The sequence below is a fragment of the Pongo pygmaeus genome, chromosome 19 (assembly GCF_028885625.2).
Source record: "Pongo pygmaeus isolate AG05252 chromosome 19, NHGRI_mPonPyg2-v2.0_pri, whole genome shotgun sequence".
NCBI lineage: Eukaryota > Metazoa > Chordata > Mammalia > Primates > Hominidae > Pongo > Pongo pygmaeus.
In genome coordinates, this window is record NC_072392.2 from 7150085 (window position 1) to 7168261 (window position 18177).

Consider the following 18177-nt stretch of genomic DNA (forward strand, 5'->3'; position numbering starts at 1 on the left):
CCCGTCCTCTCCTCTCAGACCCCACTGTCCAGACCCGCAGAGTTTAAGATGCTTCTGCAGCCCAGGACCCTAGCTGGTGGGCGGAGTCCTAACACGTGGGTGGGCGGGGCCTTTTGTTCCAGGGACTCTTTTCTCAAAACTTCCCAGTTGGAGGCTGGCGGGAACCCGAGAGGCGTGTCTCGCCAGCCACGCGGAGGGGCGTGGCCTCACTGGCCGGCCCCACCAACTCCAGCCAAACTCTAAACCCCGGGCGGAGGGGGCGTGGCCTTCTGGGGTGTGCGGGCTCCTGGCCAATGGGTGCTGTGAAGGGCGTGGCCCGCGGGGGCAGGAGCGAGGTGGCGGGGGCTCCTCGCGTCTTTCTCCGCCAGATCCGCGGAAGCCCCACTGCTCTCTGGCTCCTTGGCTTGTGGCTGTGGGTCCCATCGGGCCCGCCCTTGCACGTCACTCCGGGACCCCCGCGGCCTCCGCAGTTTCTGCGCGCCAGGCCGGGGCGAGAGACTCCCGGATCGGTTCTTTCATCTTCGCCGCCCCTGCGCGTCCAGCTCTTCTAAGACGAGATGCCGTCGGGCTTCCAACAGATAGGCTCTGAAGTAGGATTCATCATGAGGGGGCGGGGCGGGGGGGCACAGGTCCCGCTTTTCTTGGGCTGGGGTCGCGGCTGGGATCAGCTGGGGGTGGTTCCTGCGCAGGCGCAGGGGGTGAAGGTGGGGGGCTGGCTATTTATACCCGGCCTGGACAACCCGTGACTGTGAGATTCCAATCCTACCAAAAGGCAGAGTGGGTCTGGAGGGCCTTTCGGGGCACAGGCAGCAAGTGGATTCTGCGAGCCAGGGTTCACCCCCTTGCCTAGTAGGCGGCGCGGCACTCCGGAATCGGAGACAGCCTGCCCTCGATCCGACTCGGGAAAGCAGATCCAGGCGGGTCTTGCCCTCCGGGAGCTGTCCGTCCGTCTTCGCTCGCGGGCAGTGTTTCGAGGACCGGAGGCTCTCCGTGGGCCCCCACCCCCACTCCTGGCCGCCCTCCAGGACGCTGAACTTTCCCTTGGCCCCATGGTTGGTGGAGGGGCAGAGGGGACTGTCAGCCCCCCCTCCCCCAGCTCAGGTTTCCGCTTGGAGACAGTCTGTGCCGCCAGCGAGCGGCCACCACTGCCACCGCCCCTCACACCACCTTCCTGCCCTCCTCCCCTGGGCATGGCTCTCCCAGGCAGAACCCCTGGACGGCCCTCCCTGCACGGAGGTTAGAGGGGGAGGGCAGGCCGCGACATAGATAGAGAAGGCCACCCCTAGATGACCGGGATGTCCTTTCTGGAACAGCATTTCTTGGTCCTGTTGGGGGCCTCCTGGAGCTGGCTGACAGAACCCCCAGAGGGGAGGGAAGAGGACAGTGTCTGATGATAACAATGCACTTGTTAATTTATGAAACCAGCACTGGCAGGGATACTGTTAACATGTGATGTTGATTTTCACAACACCCTCACAGATAGGTGGGCAAGGCAGGCAACATCACCCCCATCTCACAGAGGACGCTCAGGTTCGGGGCGGGGAAGTGACTTGGCCAAGGTCACACAAATCTGAGCTCTTAAGGCCAAGCCTGTCTCAAGGTCACAGAAGAATTTTGAGACAAGTTCTCAAACACTTCTCTGCCTTATGGACTCAAACATCCATTTCTCCTTTATGCCCAGGTTGCAGTTCAGCTCCTGTTTACATTGAGATCTTTGTGCAATTCCTAATATGGCACAGTTTCCCTCACCCAGCATGTTGGATGGAGCCCAGTATCTTCAGGCTCCAGCTGGGCCTGGGCCCCTAGCGGAAGGAAAAAAATCATGGTTCCATGTGACATGCTGTGTCTTTGCGTCTGCCTGTCCAGGATGGGGAACCCCCTCAGCAGCGAGTGACTTGGACCCTGGTCCTTGCTGTGTTCTCTGCGGTGCTTGGCTCCCTGCAGTTTGGGTACAACATTGGGGTCATCAATGCCCCTCAGAAGGTGAGGGCCTGCAGCTGGCAGGGTGGGGGTACCCAAACGAGGAGGACAGGTGTCTCAGGGATGGTGGAAAGCGGGGGGTCTGCAGGAAATCTGTCCTCTGCTGTCCCCCAGGTGATTGAACAGAGCTACAATGAGACGTGGCTGGCGAGGCAGGGGCCTGAGGGTCCCAGCTCCATCCCTCCAGGCACCCTTACCACCCTCTGGGCCCTCTCCGTGGCCATCTTTTCTGTGGGCGGCATGATTTCCTCCTTCCTCATTGGTATCATCTCTCAGTGGCTTGGAAGGTTCGCAGCTGGAGGGCAGGGGTGGGGGAAACAGGAAGGGAGCCACTGCTGGGTGCCCTCACCCTCACAGCCTCACTCTGCCTGCCAGGAAAAGGGCCATGCTGGTCAACAATGTCCTGGCGGTGCTGGGGGGCAGCCTCATGGGCCTGGCCAACGCTGCTGCCTCCTATGAAATGCTCATCCTTGGACGATTCCTCATTGGCGCCTACTCAGGTACCCACGGGCACCACAGCCCTGCCTAGAGCCCTGTTCTCTTTCACCATGCCTGGGCTTTCAGATGGGAACGGACACCTGCCGTCAGCCCTCTCTTCTTCCCTCGCCCAGGGCTGACATCAGGGCTGGTGCCCATGTACGTGGGAGAGATTGCTCCCACTCACCTGCGGGGCGCCCTGGGGACGCTAAACCAACTGGCCATCGTTATCGGCATTCTGATTGCCCAGGTGACCGGGGCAAGCCTCATGGGTGCCTGGGCAGTGGTTAGAGTGGGGCTCTGGGAATATGGTGGGCTTCCGAGGTAAGGCAGGAGGGCTGAGTGACCTGCCTTCTTTCCCAAACTTCTCCCACAGGTGCTGGGCTTGGAGTCCCTGCTGGGCACTGCCAGCCTGTGGCCACTGCTCCTGGGCCTCACAGTGCTACCTGCCCTCCTGCAGCTGGTCCTGCTGCCCTTCTGTCCCGAGAGCCCCCGCTACCTCTACATCATCCGGAATCTCGAGGGGCCTGCCAGAAAGAGTAAGCTCTCCCGCTGCAGCCTGGCCCAGGCCCATGCCTATGCCTCCACCTCGTCTTGCTAGCACCTGGCTTCCTCTCAGGTCCCCTCAGGCCTGACCTTCCCTTCTCCAGGTCTGAAGCGCCTGACAGGCTGGGCCGATGTTTCTGGAGTGCTGGCTGAGCTGAAGGATGAGAAGCGGAAGCTGGAGCGTGAGCGGCCACTGTCCCTGCTCCAGCTCCTGGGCAGCCGTACCCACCGGCAGCCCCTGATCATTGCGGTCGTGCTGCAGCTGAGCCAGCAGCTCTCTGGCATCAATGCTGTATGTGTGGAGCAGCCTCCAGGCAGGGCACAGCCCCGGGAGGGTAGATGAGAGTGGGGAGCAAACCCCCTCCACCAACATTCAGGGTAGGGCCAGCCTGTTGTGGCTGGAGTAGAGGAAAGGACACTCCTGCCATCACTTCTTCTTCTCCCCCACCTCTAGGTTTTCTATTATTCGACCAGCATCTTCGAGACAGCAGGGGTAGGCCAGCCTGCCTATGCCACCATAGGAGCGGGTGTGGTCAACACAGTCTTCACCTTGCTCTCGGTAACTGCTCACCTCTGGAATGGCCCGAGCCACTGGCTTCACATCCCTGGGTGTCCCGGAGGTCCTGCTCTCGGTTGCCCTCACCCACGCAGCCCCTCCTACTTCCTGTGCCTGAAAAGCTCGGGCCAAGCTCTGACTCTCCCCACAGGTGTTGTTGGTGGAGCGGGCGGGGCGCCGGACGCTCCATCTCCTGGGCCTGGCGGGCATGTGTGGCTGTGCCATCCTGATGACTGTGGCTCTGCTCCTGCTGGTAAGGCCTGGAAGCTAGGAGGGGCTAGCAGCCCAGCCCATGGGAATGGTCCTGAGAGTCTCTGTGACCAGCCAGGGCCCCTTCTTAACACACATGCTTTCAATCCTGGCGCCAGCTCTGGACTGGGACTGGGGGTGACTGGCTCCAGAATCTGCTGGGACTGTGGTCTGCTCCTGAGGGATTTGGGCTGCACTGGGAGGCAGCTGTGGCACAACTCTGAGAGCCAGGAGGGAGAGCCCCTGTCAAGCCTCAGGAACAATCATTCCTAAGGACCCAGCTTTAGAGCCCAGGGAGAGCTGACCGTCATAAGAACTGAGAGGCCGTAACATTTCCTCCTGAACATTTCCTCCTTGAACCCACTTGGGATAGCCAGCAGAATGCCGGTGCTCAGAAAGGCTCAAGGGCCTGCTCTAACCCGGGACAGCAGGCCCCCCGCAAGCTGCTGGGGAGGGGGTTAGATTTCACTTCTCTGAGTTGAGGGCAAAGGAAGATCCAGAAAGGCCTCAACTGGATTCTCCACCCTCCCTGTCTGGCCCCTAGGAGCGAGTTCCAGCCATGAGCTACGTCTCCATTGTGGCCATCTTTGGCTTTGTGGCATTTTTTGAGATTGGCCCTGGCCCCATTCCTTGGTTCATCGTGGCCGAGCTCTTCAGCCAGGGACCCCGCCCGGCAGCCATGGCTGTGGCTGGTTTCTCCAACTGGACGAGCAACTTCATCATTGGCATGGGTTTCCAGTATGTTGCGGTAGGTCCCTCCAGCCCAGCCTCCCACACTGTAGGCCAGAGGTGGGCATCACACAGCTAGCCCACCTGCTTCCCCATCAGGGACTCCTCCAGCCACAGAACATGGGTCTTTGGGTCACTTTGGTGGACCACCTGCTCCACTGAATCAAAGCAAGGAAGGGAGCTGACCTAGATTGGATAGTAACTGAGGTGTCTGAAACGCACCAGTGGCATAACTTACCTTAGTCCGAGAAGAAAATAATACACTTTCCATTAATACTACAAACAGCTGGGACTCTCCTCTGAGTGCAGTAACTGAGGATGGTGAAGAGGGCGAAAACTAAGAGTGTTTGGGGTTCAGAGAATCCTCTTTTCAGTGTAAATTCTCATTCCTGCTCATTTCCCTTGTCCCTGGAGGAGGCAGCTGCTGTCTGCCGTCCCCCCGGCTCCCTATGAAGGCCTTTAGCTCCTGGTTGCCTGAAACTACCCCTTCCCTCCCCACCTCACTCCGTCAACACCTCTTTCTCCACCTGTCCCAGGAGGCTATGGGGCCCTACGTCTTCCTTCTATTTGCGGTCCTCCTGCTGGGCTTCTTCATCTTCACCTTCTTAAGAGTACCTGAAACTCGAGGCCGGACGTTTGACCAGATCTCAGCTGCCTTCCACCGAACACCCTCTCTTTTAGAGCAGGAGGTGAAACCCAGCACAGAACTTGAGTATTTAGGGCCAGATGAGAACGACTGAGGGGCCAAGCAGGGGTGGGAGAGCCAGCTCTCTCTACCTGCCCCAGAGACCCCTTCCTTTCCTCTGCAGCACTTTAACCCTCTCTTCCCTATTACTTCCGGGTGGAAAAGAATCCCTGCAGCCTGGTAGAATTGGGAAGCTGGGGGAAGGGTGGTCTGAGCACCCCCTCATTCCCCTCGTGTGACTCTCTTGGATTATTTATGTGTTGTGGCTTGGCCGTGGCCATCAGGGTGGGCCACTCTCCCCTCCCTCTTCCTTCCCCCATCCCCTTTTCTCCCCACCTCCCCCCAGACTCAGCTCCAGAATACCTTCTTCCCTGCTAGAGAAGGGGGATTGGAGGGAAGACAGGTCTAGACTTTCTCAGTGGGACAAACCAGAGCAGAGAGCAGGACAGGAGACAAGAAATCCAGTTTCTCACCACCTTGGACTCCTCCCACAATCTGGGACTTTCACTGAATTCTTGCCACACAGACTCTGGGCGAAGGGGGTTCTTTTTTTTTTTTGAGACAGAGTCTCGCTCTGTCGCCCAGGCTCGAGTGCAGTGGCACGATCTCGGTTCACTGCAAGCTCTGTCTCCCGGGTTCATACCATTCTCCTGCCTCAGCCTCCGGAGTAGCTGGGACTACAGGCGCTTGCCACCACACCCGGCTAATTTATTTTGTATTTTTAGTAGATACGGGGTTTCACCATGTTAGCCAGGATGGTCTCGATCTCCTCACCTCGTGATCTGCCTGCCTCAGCCTCCCAAAGTGCTGGGATTACAGGCGTGAGCCACCGCGCCTGGCAAAGGGGGTTCTCTCTTGACCCCTGCAGGGAAAAGGACTCACCTCCCTCACTGCAGGCTCAGCCTTCCAGGGCAGGAGGGAACAGGAAAGTATGTGCCCATGTGTGGCAAGACGGAAGGACGGCAGGCTCCCGCCTCTATCTAGGCTTGGGGCTCTACCCCGATTGTTCCCCAAGGCTGCCAAGGAGGAGCCCTAGCTTTCTTCCTCTCCCTTCCTGGAAGGGTGCTGCACCCACAGGCTTTTGACCAACTAAGGTAAAGAGGGGATTTGAAAGGCTGCCTGGAAACACTGGGCTGGGAGGAGCCTTTGGATATTTTTATATACGTTTGAAAAGGGGATTGAGAGAAGAAACCAAAGGTCGGTTGCACTAAATGTATATATATAGATACTTCTATAAAGTCACTGCTGAAGACAAGCATCCTATTGTGGAGGCACTTGAGGACGGGCTGAGACAGGGACCATAACTCTTCACCCCTCTTCCTCCCTCTGTCCTGCCTCAGCTCAAGGCCTCAGAATCTTCTGGATGCCATTGCTCATGCCCCTACTCACATTTCTACTCATTGCTTTATTAATAGTAAATGCTCAATAAATTGTAGCTGCCAGTGCCGGGCACTGCTCTTGGCATCTGCAGAATACTCACTCTGCAAGGGAGGTGTCAGCCCATGTCACAGATGGGCAGTGAAATCCCTGATAGGGGCACTCTTCACCAGGGACACGGCTGGAGACATGGCAGCAAGGATGCCAGGCCCTGCCCACAGCCCCACATCCCCTCCTCCCCACCTTCAACAGTGAGTTACTAGCGATTCTCCAAAACAGAAGAGACAGAGACCAAGACCACAGGAAAGCCTGTTTTTGTTTTTACTGGAGGCTCAGGTGGCACATGACAGATCATAAAATGGCTTCAGAGGTAGGGGGCCAGAGGAAAACAAAAATAAACTTGGGGTGGGGGAAGAAAAACAACCAGGAGGAGGTAAGAGCTGGCTGGTTCCTTCTCAGCCTGAGTTACGGGAGGGAGTTGCTGTTTCTGAACAGTAAGGATGGCTCCCTTCCTTCAACCCTTGATAAGGGGAGGGAAGAAAAAAGAAAAAGCAAAAAGCTGTTGCTTTGGCCCTCCTGAGTCTCAAGGAAAAGGTGAAAAGCTGGTGTTTTGATGCCATGAATTATGGGAAAGGGGGAGCAGGGTACTGGGTAGGGTACAGGTCAGTTGGAAAAACTGGCAGGTACCTGAGAGAGAAAAGGAAATGCACAGATTGTGAACAACAGCAACTTGTCATCGCCACCCAGTACCCCGCCTTCCTGGCCACCCACCCAACTGCACCAGCCACTCACCAGATGGCAGCTCTGGGTGTCCTTTGAGTTGGAATCACTCCAGGATGGTGGTGGTGGGGTCCCCACTGTTGACAGGGGCTGAGGTCTAAAGAACAGCAGTGGCCAATTGAGACTTGTTTTTGTTTTTGAGACAGAGTCTCACTCCAGGTTGGATGGAGTACAGTGGCATGATCTTGGCTCACTGCAAACTCCCCCTCCTGGTTCAAGCGATTCTCCTGCCTCAGCCTCCCAAGTAGCTGGGATTACAGGCATGTGCTACCATGCCTGGCTAATTTTTGTATCTCTAGTAGAGACGGGGTTTCTCCATGTTGGTCAGGCTGGTCTCGAACTCCTGACCCCAAGTGATCAGCCTGCCTCTGCCTCCCAAAGTGCTGGGATTACAGGCATGAGCCATCGAGCAGGGCTGAGACTTGTTCTTCAGAGCCCCGAACTTCAACCTTCTTTCACTTTTTCCCTTCCCATTAAAACCTCAATCACACCCCTCAGTTCACATCTACAAGCTGGTAGGATGGCTCCAGGTAGCAAGTGGGGGACGGGTTGGGGGGGGCACGGCCATCATGGGCAATCATGGGCTTGATTGCCTCTGTGGGGGCTTCCTGGTGGGAGGGGGCACCTGCGAGGGGTGGACCCAGCAGGCTGCATGGAAGAGGGTGGTGGCAGGGCCAGGGCAGGGGAGGGGAAGAGCCAAAGGATAGAGTAGGAAAGAAAAAGAAAACGAGCAGGTGGGGGAGGGAGCTGGTCTCAGCCTTTTCTTTCATCCCACGTCTGAGGTCCTCACCTCAGGGGCTGCGGGCTGCCGGGGGCCAGGGGCCTGCTGCCGTCTCCGCTGGAAGTAGGGGCGGTTTCGTGGGCGCTGGGGCTCAGGCCGGGAACCATCAGCGGGACCTTGGCTGGGCTTGGTCTCACCGTCCCCACCTTCTGTGGTAGGCTGCTGGGGTGGCCTGGGGCGGAAAGGCCTACGGAAAGGAGCAGGGCTCTGAGGGGACCAGGGAACACTCCCTCCCCAGGGCTCACCCAGCTGCCCCACCTCACCTCCAGGAGCCAGGCTTCCAGCCCACGAGCACTGCCTCCCCGCAAGGCACCTCTGTTGCCAGGAGCCCAGGCTCTGCCTAGAGCTTCACCCTTCCATCCTCCTGCCCCTTTCCCCAAGGAACCAACACTGGAAGGGGAAGACCAAGCCCCAGCAGGGGGGTCTTACCTTCGGTACCTGGGCCGGAATCTGGGCGGGGGGACCCGCTCATCTCCCTGCTGTTGGTGCCCCTCCAATGGGGCTGTCTCTTTGGGTTCTACCCCGTCAGTGCCCTGGGAACATGCAAAGGCCCCGGTGAGCTGTGGGGACAGCAGCTGCTCCAGAGCCAGGTTATCCACAGCTCTGCCCAACGCTCAGTTCCTCCTTCTTTGGGGACCCATGGTCTCTATCCTAACTCCCACTCCTCTCCTGAACTTGGGGAACTGGCTCCCATATTCCAGCTTCCCCTCACCTCTATAGGTTGCTGCTGGTTGGGAGGCCGGGGGCCTCGCACAAACCGCCGTCGGTAGAAGAAGGGTGGGGGGCGCCGTCGTCTGGGCCGCTGCCCAGAGTCTTCGGCCCGCTCCCCTTCACTGCAAGGTCCTGTCCCCCCTGAGGGGATCTCTGCCACCATGGGTGGTGGGGCAACTGAGGGAGGCCGGGGGATGAATCGACGGAACCTACGTCGGTTGGGGGCATAACGGCTGCCCTTCACGGGCACCCCCCCGGGCCCAGTTACATTAGCGGCTTCTGCGCCCTGGGAAGGTGGTAAGGGAATAGTCAGAACCTGCTCCAACAGCCAATGTGCATTTCCCAACTTGCTTCCCCTTCTTCCAGGGGAAGACCCCTCTTCAGCTTTCCTTTAGCTCCTCTAACTTCTTTCTACCCTCCTGGAGAGGCAGTGGAATGTGTTTGCACCCATCTGGGAAGGAGCAACATGTCCTTTTGAAATAATTGCTACTGGCCGGGCGCGGAGGCTTCGCCTGTAATCCCAGCACTTTGGGAGGCCGAGGCGGGCGGATCACAAGGTCAGGAGATCAAGACCATCCTGGCTAACACAGTGAAACCCCATCTCTACTAAAAATACAAAAAATTAGCCGGGCGAGGAGGCGGGCGCCTGTAGTCCCAGCTACTCGGGAGGCTGAGGCAGAAGCATGGCATGAACCCTGGGGGGCGGAGCCTGCAGTGAGCCGAGATCGTGCCACTGCACTCCAGCCTGGGTGACAGCGAGACTCCGTCTCAAAAAAAATAAATAAATAAATAAATAAATAAGATAAAATAAAATAAGAAATGAAATAATTGCTACCGCACCCTCCTGAGTATACGACTGGGTGGAGAAAGGCCTGGCAGCCAGCATCCACCTTTTTACTCCAGAGGCGGACTCGGGAAGTCTAGGACAGGGCCCCACGTGGAGAACAGATGTCGAAGTGCTTGGTGAACTACTGAGAAGAAACCCAGACACTGCCAACCAATGACAAGGACATATTTAGGACATCCCTTAGCCCTAGCGTTAAGGAAGAGGACATCAGGGTGAGAGAACACAGTCCCATTCCCGCAGAACGGGTCAGAGCTGGCCCCAAGAGGGTCTTAGCCTGTGATGACCTCCAGGCCACCCTCCCATAAGCCTAGTCAACTCTATACCCCACAGCAGTCCCCAAACCTTCTCTCCTTCCACGACATCAAATTCCACAGTCTCCCCATCTCCAACGCTGCGCAGAAACTTCCTGGGGTTGTTTCTTTTAATAGCTGTCTGATTGGGGAAAAGGCCACGTGAAAAGTGAGACAGCAAGACAGGAGTCTCTGTCACCCCTGCTGGGGCCACCACCCAATTTCATTCTTTCAACATTTGACTTGGGGTCTAGAGCTGGAGGGTGGAGCAAGGAGGTGGTCAAAGTTTAGCAGGGGAAAAGTCCTGAACTCAGGGCCTCAGCAAAGATTGTGCAGTTACCACCATCCCCAGGACACACTCCCCGCAACCCCCCTCCCGCCCCGCTTTACCCCTCAGGGATTTCAAAAAGGGAGGCAAGAAATATGAACTCCAAAGCAAAAGGCAGGGACAGCCTTCAGTTGCAAAGTGGGTAAAATGCACTGTGCTTCTTACCTCAGTCCCAGTGAGAGCTCTTTCCACCAAGCAGTGGTTCTCAAGCTGTAGCGTGCATCAGAATCACCTGGAGAGCTCGTTAAACCGATTGCGGAGCCCCAGCCCCAGCTCTGATTGATTCACCAGGTCTGGGGTGGGACCTGAGAATTTGGATGTCAGGTGATGCTGCTGCCGCTGGTGCAGGGGCCACGCTTTGAGAACCACTGCACCCAAGGACCTTCTCCCTCTGAAAATTGCCTCAGTGCTTCCTGGAGTGTTAACAGGTCCCAGTAGGTAGTAAGCGTGCCATGCCCAGGGGCAACATGTTCAATTCTGACAGACATTTAGTAACCCAACACAAGTGCAGCTAATGGTGGTTGACACAGGCACCCGAGGTGGATGGGGGGAGCTATTCCCTGGCAGACGGGCCGTTGTGAAGAAGAGCCAGAGAAACATGGCAGAGCGCACTGCTAGGGATTACGGCAAAGGCCTTCAAAGAGGGCCAGTTCTTCCCCTCAGAAAGCCAACCTAGCTCTTACCTGGTGAACAAAGACATCTTCCTTGGTGTCATTCCTGCAGAACAGGATGGGTCGTTAAGGAGGGGACTTCAACAAAGCCCTCAGCTCCTTACTGAGGCCCCCCTAGCTGCCCAGTCTAAGCTCAGTGGGCCCATCCTCTCCAGCATTCCAGTTAGGGGTAGACAGGGCCTGGGGAATGGGAGGGAGAGCCAGCAGGGCCCCCAGAAGCTGGTGTAAAGAGAGGTACACCTAAAACCTCAGTGCCAAACCTGGACTTCACAAGGAAAGGGCAGGCTGGGGAGGCAAAGGCACCTTGAGGGACCTCAGACAGCTCTGCCCCTGCCGGGACTCCACCTTCCACCCCAGGCTAGCCTTACAACCTGCCAGCGCTGGGTGCAACTGTCCCTGGCCAACACCCCCTCCCCCAACCCCCATCAGGGTTGGAAAATTCCAGTCTTCTTCCTTCTATAGTCAAGGAGGCAGAAAGTGCAGTTGGAGCCAGAGGTGCAGAACAAGTTTGAGAAGGGAACAACGTGTCAGGAACTTGCTCTAAACAGCTGCCAAACTTTATTCTCATCCTCAGCCTGGAGGTGAATCCGAGTCAGGCCCACTCTCAACACACGTGGGACCAAGGGTGAGAGAGAAGAAAACATTCACCCATTCTCTATCACAAGAACCCCAGTGGGTGGGGGGAGGGGAGAAAGGAAAAGTTTTCCCGGAGGCACTCTGCCCCCGACCCAGTCTGCCATTTCCAGAATTAGACAGGGACCCTTCCCCAGAACAAACGTTTTAGCTTTAAAGCACTTGGATCTGCACAAAGGTCAGCCTGCTAAGAGGGAACTAGGGCCTCCCAGGAGAGCCAGGCCGGGCAGGATGCCTTGGCTGGGGAAGGCCCCACTGGGGGAGACCTGGCTCTGCTCAGAATCCACTGCCACAGCCTCTCCCAGTGCTGAGGGGTGGGGCTGCCTACTGAAGGAAAGCAGCAGCCTCTGGCTCCTTCCTCCTGCCCCCCACTGTCAGCCTCAGTCCCAACAGGTGGGGGGCTCGAATGAGCCACAGCTCTTTAAGGGAGTTGAGTTGTGAGTGCTGCCGTAACAGGAAATCGGTGAGGATTCCAGCCGGGGGCCCTGAGGCACAGAGAACCCTATAATACATTCTGCCCCAAAGGCATGTCAGAGTAAAAGTAATGAAGCAATTCCAGAAGGTGAGATGAGAAGCTGGCAGGGTCAGAGCCAGGTTTGCCAAGTTCCTGAATCATTAATCCTCCGCTGCCCTTGAAGATGTGGAGGAGGCTTCCTCTTGTCACTAAGCACACATTTGTGCTGCGGTTAAAGGCTTTCAACCAGCATCAGCTGGACATTGCAACCATGTGCCTCCGCAGGGGTTGAGATGAGGTTGGGCGGGTGTCCAGTCCCACAGGCCAGTTCGGAAGACACCCATTCCACCCCCGCCCTGGGTTCCTTGGATACCTGTTGATGAATCCGTAACCATTCCGGACGTTGAACCATTTGACAGTGCCCAGGACTTGGATTGCTGCCAGGCAGAGATGCAGTGGGGACAGTGAGATGGGGGGAAGAGACGGAGTTGAACTCAGTTTTGAGACACTCCAAAACAGAAACAAATTCTAGCCTACTGCCTTATTACCTATTAAGCTTACCTTCAAGCCAACCAGGTTTCACTAGTAGCTTCAAGGTATTCTTACCCTATTCCACCAAATGAAATCACCCACACAGGGACTGAGGCTTTCGAAAAGCCTTCCAACTCTAAGTCACGTTCCCCACATCCTACAAATCCAGCCCCTTCACCTAGAACTGGGTACTCACCTGGTCTGCAAAGTGCCACCCCCAGGTCATAACTGAGGGTTTTTTTAGCCCTCCCAATGCAAGGGTCCCCAGTGCACCTGCTTGCCGGGCTCAGAGGTTTGCCTAGTTCTAACCCAGTCAACTAGGCACTGTGTCCCGCCCGGGGGCGTGGCCGGACCCCGGGGCTTTATTCTCCACCCCAAGACCTTAGCTGAACCTGCCGGCCCCGCCCTCTCTCCCGGGAAGGCACGGCAGGATTTCCCACCAGGGGAATCCACTTTGTTTGGTGCGCAGCTCCCAGCCCAGTTAGCGCTCTGGGCCTCCGGGCCAGGCCGCCTTTGGTTTTCCGGATCCTGCCGGGCTCCACACTGCCCCTCCCCCATCCCGCCGACCCCTCAGAGCCGCCCTGTGCGCGCCTGCCCCTCACCCAGCACCGGCTTGTCCGCCTGACTCCGGGCCGGGGGGGCGGGGGTTCCCGAGGCCGCCGTCGCCGGGTTGCCAGGGGTGCGGGGGCCCGGCGCCGAGGGGGTCCCAGCAGCGGGGCCCGAGGCGGCTCCGCCCCCGCCGCCCGCCCCGCCGCCTGCTTTCTGCGGCTCCCCTGCGGGCACCGGTACCACCACCGCTACCACCCCTGCCGCCGTCGCGGGCACCGTCGCCGCGGGGACCGCTGTAGCCACCGCTGCCGCCTCCACCTCGCTCATCCCGCCGGGTCCAGTACCGGCCCCCGCCGCCACCGCCGCCTCCGCCGCCGCCGCCGCCGCCACCGCCCCGGCCCCTCCCCCCGGCTCGCGAACCCGCCGCCCTGCTCGGTCCTCGCGCCCCGAGCCTCGCCCGCACGCCGGCAGCGGGCCCGGAGCCGAGGCCAATGACAGCCCGCTGCCGCCGCTCGCGCAGACCCCGCCTCCCAACCACGGGCCAATCCCAGCCCAGCAGCCCCCCGGCCCGCACGCCGACCCCGCCTCCCGGACTTCGCACCGCGGCCCCGGCCCCCGCCAGCTGCCCAGTAAGTACACCTGGGCCCCGCCCCCGGGCCGCCACGTGACCGCCCCCGGCCCAACCCATTGGCCGACGGCCCCTTTCCCCTCCCCCCTCCGCCCCTTTCCACCGGCCGCGGGAAATCAAACGGGCCGGTCTCGCCCCAACCGCCACCTGGCCTCTGCGCGAAGGGCGGGGCCGGGGCCGCAGCGCCAAGGTTGCCCCTGACGACCTAAGCGAGGGGCGGGAGTCTGCAGCCTCGGTTCTGGCAGTGAGTAGCACCGCTCGCCTCCACCCTCGAGACCGACCTTGACCGTATGCTGCCAGGTGCAGACACCTTCCGGCCACCACCGCCCTTGGCACCCTCTTCCCACAGGACGGCCCTGCACATCCTGGGGCTGCGGGGTCCGCCCGCAGGATAGGCTGGAAAGCGCAGCAGAGTGGATTTCCCGGCTCACACTTGCTCCCACGAGCCAGGACCCCTTACTTTTTTTTTTTCTTTCTTTCTTTCTTTCTTTTTTTTTTTTTTTGAGACAGGGTCTCGCTCTGTAGCCCAGACTAGAGTGCAGTGGCGAGCTCGGCTCGCTACAACCTCCGCCTCCCGGGTTCAAGCGATTCTCCTGCCTTGAGCCATCTCAAGGTGGCTCCCGGCCTGCCCCTACCTATGTTTGTATTGGAAACAAGGTTTACAAGTAGTACAATGCGCAATTCTTCGCTGAGTTGGGTTTTTTTTGTTTGTTTGTTTTGACACAAGGTCTCCCTCTGTCGCCCAGGCTGGAGCGCAGTGCTCGATCTAGGCTCCCTGCAGCCTCCGCCTCCCGGGTTCAAGCGATTCTCCCTCCTCAGCCTCCTGAGTACCTGGAATTACAGGCGTGCGCCACCACAGCCTGGCTAATTTCTGTATTTTTAGTAGAGATGGGGTTTCACCATATTGGCCAGGCTGGTCTCGAACTCCTGACCTCTGGTGATCCGCCCGCCTCAGCCTCCCAAAGTGTTGGGATGACAGGGTAAGCCACTGTGCCCAGCCTTCTCTGAGTTTTGATCAATGTGTCCACCCATGTGGCCCACACCCACCGCTGCAGCTCTGATGTCTACCGCCCTAGACTGGCTTTGGGGTCTCTCACGTCTGTATGCCGGGGGCTGTGGTCTCCGGCCAGGCGTCAAGCTCCAGTGGACTCGAGGCCTTTTGCACATGCAGTTTCCTCTGCCGAAAACGCGCCTTCGTGTCTCAGGGTGGCTCTCCAAGTAGCAGCTTACGTACCACTCTTCGCGATCACACCATTCCTTATTTTTCTAATGGCATTTTTGAAAATATGACATGATCCTGAGCATTTGCTTATTTTATTTCCCTGCACACAGTGGGCTGTAAACTCCACAGCAGTAAGAGCCTTGTAGTTAAGCTGGACGCCTGCAGCAGTGCCTGGTACAACGTATACGTTCAATATTTATCGAATACATGAAAGGCCCCCATTTCACAGATGAGAGGACTGAGGGGCAGTGCGAGGCTTGTACCAGGTTTCTCGGGAGCCTGGGAAGATTAAGAAAATGGGCCGGGCGCGGTGGCTCACGCCTGTAATCCCAGAAAAACGAGGCTCCAGCAGTATCTCCTCCCTAGGGCCGCCTCCCCCACCAGGGAGGAAGCGGGTACGCGTTGTATTTTTAGCCAGAGCAGCGCGCCCCGGGGCAGCACACGTGCCCCCAGGCGCTGCTGGGCAAGCCCCACGTGCGCTTCCCAAGGGCTGGCGTCCTCCGCGTCCCCTTCGCGGCCAGCTGCCCGCAGCAGCCGTAGTCGCCTCTCCCGGTCCCGGCGCGCCCCCTGCCGGCCGCTCCCGGAGGCCGCCGGATTCCGCTTCCTCGCTGACCCTCCACTTGCTATCGCCCGCCGCACCCCTCCGGCCCTTTCAGAGTTGAAGATTCTGATTTCCGGGGCATCGGGCACAGTGGACAGAAAAAGAGAAGAGACAAGAAAACAACTAAGTCGCAAGACGAGGCCGTGAAGCATACAAGAATGACCACTGGCCTTAGGCTGTTAAGGACCGACTTACCCGTGCCTAGCCCTGAGCTCAAGAAACTGAAGCCTAAGATCAAGGCTGGGGAAGGCAGACAAGAAACCTCACAGTGTGACCGCTGCAGCAAAAGAATTACATGGAAGGCGGAGCTCAGGAGTGGGCCAGTTAGCTACAGGCTGGAGGGTGAGAAGAGAGGACCTAGGAAGGGAAGCTGAACCTTTTTGTAGTAAGATTAAGAAAATGGCCGGGTGTGGTGGCTCACACCTGTAATCCCAGCACTTTGGGAAGCTGAGGTGGGTGGATCACCTGAGGTCAGGAGTTCGGGACCAGCCTGGCTAACATGGTGAAACCCCATTTCTACTAAAAATACAAAAAATTAGCCGGGCGTGGTGGCGTGCACCTGTAATCGCAGCTGCCTGCGAGGCTGAAACAGGAGAATCGCTTGAACCCAGAAGGCTGAGGCTGCAGTGAGCCAAGATCATGCCATTGCACTCCAGCTTGGGCAACAAGAGCGAAACTCCGCCTCAAAAAAAAAAAAAGAAAGAAAAGAAAAAGAAAATGGGCCGGGCGTGGTGGTTCACTCCTGTAATCCCAGCACTTTGGGATGAGGAGGCCGGTGGGTCACCTGTGGTCAGGACTTCGAGACCAGCCTGGCCAACATGGTGAAACCCCTGTCTCTACTAAAAATACAATAATTGGCCAGGCGCGGTGGCTCACGCCTGTAATACCAGCACTTTGGGAGGCCGAGGCGGGTGGATCACAAGGTCAGGAGTTCCAGACCAATCTGGCTAATATGGTGAAACCCCGTCTCTACTAAAAAATACAGAAAATTGGCCGGGTGCGGTGGCTCACGCCTGTAATCCCAGCACTTTGGGAGGCCGAGACGGGCGGATCACAGTGTCAGGAGATCCAGACTATCCTGACTAACACGGTGAAAACCCGTCTTTACTAAAAACAAACAAACAAACAAAAAACAAAAACAAAAAATTAGCCGGGTGTTGTGGCGGGCGCCTGTAGTCCCAGCTACTGGGGAGGCTGAGGCAGGAGAATGGCGTGAACCCGGGAGGCGGAGCTTGCAGTGAGCCGAGATAGCGCCACTGCATTCCAGCCTGGGCGACAGAGCGAGACTCCGTCTCAAAAAAAAAAAAAAAAAAAAAAGAAAGAAAGAAAAGAAAAGAGAAAACGTGAGGATGTGAGGAGACCAGAGGTGGGAGCATTGCAGGGAAATGTACTCCTGGCTGTTGAAACAACAGCTACACTGGCAACAGCTCAACACCTATGTGCTCTCCATCCCCATGGAGGAGAATTCGCAGATACCACGGAGAGATGCAGCTCATTGTCCTCTTCAGTTGAAGGATTTGTGCATGTTATTTTCTTTTCCTTTTTCTTTTTTTTTTTTTCTGAGACGGAGTCTCGCCCTGTTGCCCAGGCTGGAATGCAGTGGTGCTATCTCCGCTCACTGCAAGCTCCACCCCCTGGGTTCATGCCATCCTCCTGCCTCAGCCTCCCCAGTAGCTGGGACTACAGGCGCCCACCACCACGCCCGGCTAATTCTTTTGTGTTTTTAGAAGAGACGGGGTTTCACAGTGTCCACCAGGATGGTCTTGATCTCCTGACCTCGTGATCTGACCGCCTCAGCCTCCCAAAGTGCTGGGATTACAGACGTGAGCCACTGCGCCCAGCCTTTCTTTTTCTTTTTTGAGACAGGGTCCCACTCAGTCACTCAGGCTGGAGTGCAGTGGCACCATCTCAGCTCACTGCAGCCTCCACCTTGAAGGATCAAGTGATCCTCCCATCTCAACCTCCCGCCTGTAGTTAACTGGCCCACTCCTGAGCTGGGACTACAGGCACATGCCACCACGCCCGGATAATTTTTTTGAACTTTTTGTAGAGAGGTGGTTTCACCCTAGATGAACTCCTGGGCTCAAGCCATTGCCCACCTTGGCCTTCCAAAGTGCTGGGATTACAGGTGTGAGCCACCAAGCCTGGCCATAATTTTCTGGTTATTTAAATATTTTTAAGTGCTATAGATAACAAGGGCTCCAGGAATTCTAGTGAAAAGGCTTCCTTCTTTTTCTGTCACTTCCTTTCCATTAGTTCCTGCTCACCTGAAGTGGTCTTTACCTGTCTGTTTTGTTCATTACTTAAAAACAAAAACAGGCTGGGTGCAGTGGCTCATATTTGTAATCCCGGCACTTTGGGAAGCCAAGGCAGGAGGATTGCTTGAGCTCAGGAGTTCAAGACCAGCCTGGGCAACAAAATGAGACCCGTCTCTTCAAAAAATACAAAAATTAACTGAAGGTGGTGACATGCACCTGTAGTCCCAGCTACCTGGGAGGCTGAGGTGGGAGGATTGCTTGAGCCTAGGAGGTCAGGGCTGCAGTGAGTGGTGA

The 18177-nt window shown here is 57.5% G+C and overlaps 2 protein-coding genes across 4 annotated transcripts; one reads left to right on the forward strand and one right to left on the reverse strand.

The window, feature by feature from the left end:
• The first annotated feature begins 346 nt into the window (after positions 1 to 346).
• SLC2A4 (solute carrier family 2 member 4) lies at positions 347 to 6902 on the forward strand. Its single transcript, XM_054458523.2, has 11 exons — positions 347 to 590; positions 1867 to 1983; positions 2095 to 2267; positions 2356 to 2480; positions 2592 to 2707; positions 2834 to 2996; positions 3108 to 3295; positions 3458 to 3562; positions 3711 to 3812; positions 4353 to 4556; positions 5074 to 6902. Exons 1-11 carry the CDS (start codon positions 558 to 560, stop codon positions 5275 to 5277), a joined length of 1530 nt encoding a protein of 509 aa, XP_054314498.1. The 5' UTR covers positions 347 to 557; the 3' UTR covers positions 5278 to 6902.
• Positions 6903 to 6906: 4 nt separating this feature from the next.
• On the reverse strand, positions 6907 to 13597 carry YBX2 (Y-box binding protein 2). 3 transcript variants are annotated; one of them, XM_054458524.2, is made up of 10 exons: positions 13228 to 13544; positions 12468 to 12531; positions 11020 to 11053; positions 10502 to 10546; positions 10061 to 10150; positions 8873 to 9157; positions 8590 to 8693; positions 8170 to 8347; positions 7392 to 7476; positions 6907 to 7286 (listed from the first exon to the last, which is right to left on the reverse strand). In XM_054458524.2, the coding sequence occupies exons 1-9, from the start codon at positions 13499 to 13501 to the stop codon at positions 7426 to 7428; spliced, it is 1125 nt and encodes a 374-aa protein (XP_054314499.1). In that variant the 5' UTR covers positions 13502 to 13544; the 3' UTR covers positions 6907 to 7286; positions 7392 to 7425. The 3 variants fall into 3 exon arrangements, with proteins under 3 accessions (XP_054314499.1, XP_054314500.1, XP_054314501.1); XM_054458525.1 differs by lacking the exon at positions 10502 to 10546 and having other exon boundaries at positions 13228 to 13597; XM_054458526.1 differs by lacking the exon at positions 10502 to 10546 and having other exon boundaries at positions 13066 to 13232.
• Between the last annotated feature and the right edge of the window lie 4580 nt (positions 13598 to 18177).

Excerpts from the sequence above, each read along its gene's own strand:
- SLC2A4 (XM_054458523.2), top strand. The coding sequence starts at position 558 with ATGCCGTCGGGCTTCCAACAGATAGGCTCTGAA. Across the intron at positions 1,984-2,094 it reads TCATCAATGCCCCTCAGAAG|GTGATTGAACAGAGCTACAA; the intron begins GTGAGGGCCTGC and ends GCTGTCCCCCAG. Across the intron at positions 3,563-3,710 it reads CAGTCTTCACCTTGCTCTCG|GTGTTGTTGGTGGAGCGGGC; the intron begins GTAACTGCTCAC and ends CTCTCCCCACAG.
- YBX2 (XM_054458524.2), bottom strand. The coding sequence starts at position 13,501 with ATGAGCGAGGTGGAGGCGGCAGCGGTGGCTACAGCGGTCCCCGCGGCG. Across the intron at positions 12,532-13,227 it reads GGCGGACAAGCCGGTGCTGG|CAATCCAAGTCCTGGGCACT; the intron begins GTGAGGGGCAGG and ends TCTGCCTGGCAG. Across the intron at positions 10,151-10,501 it reads GAGCTCTCACTGGGACTGAG|ACAGCTATTAAAAGAAACAA; the intron begins GTAAGAAGCACA and ends TTCCCCAATCAG.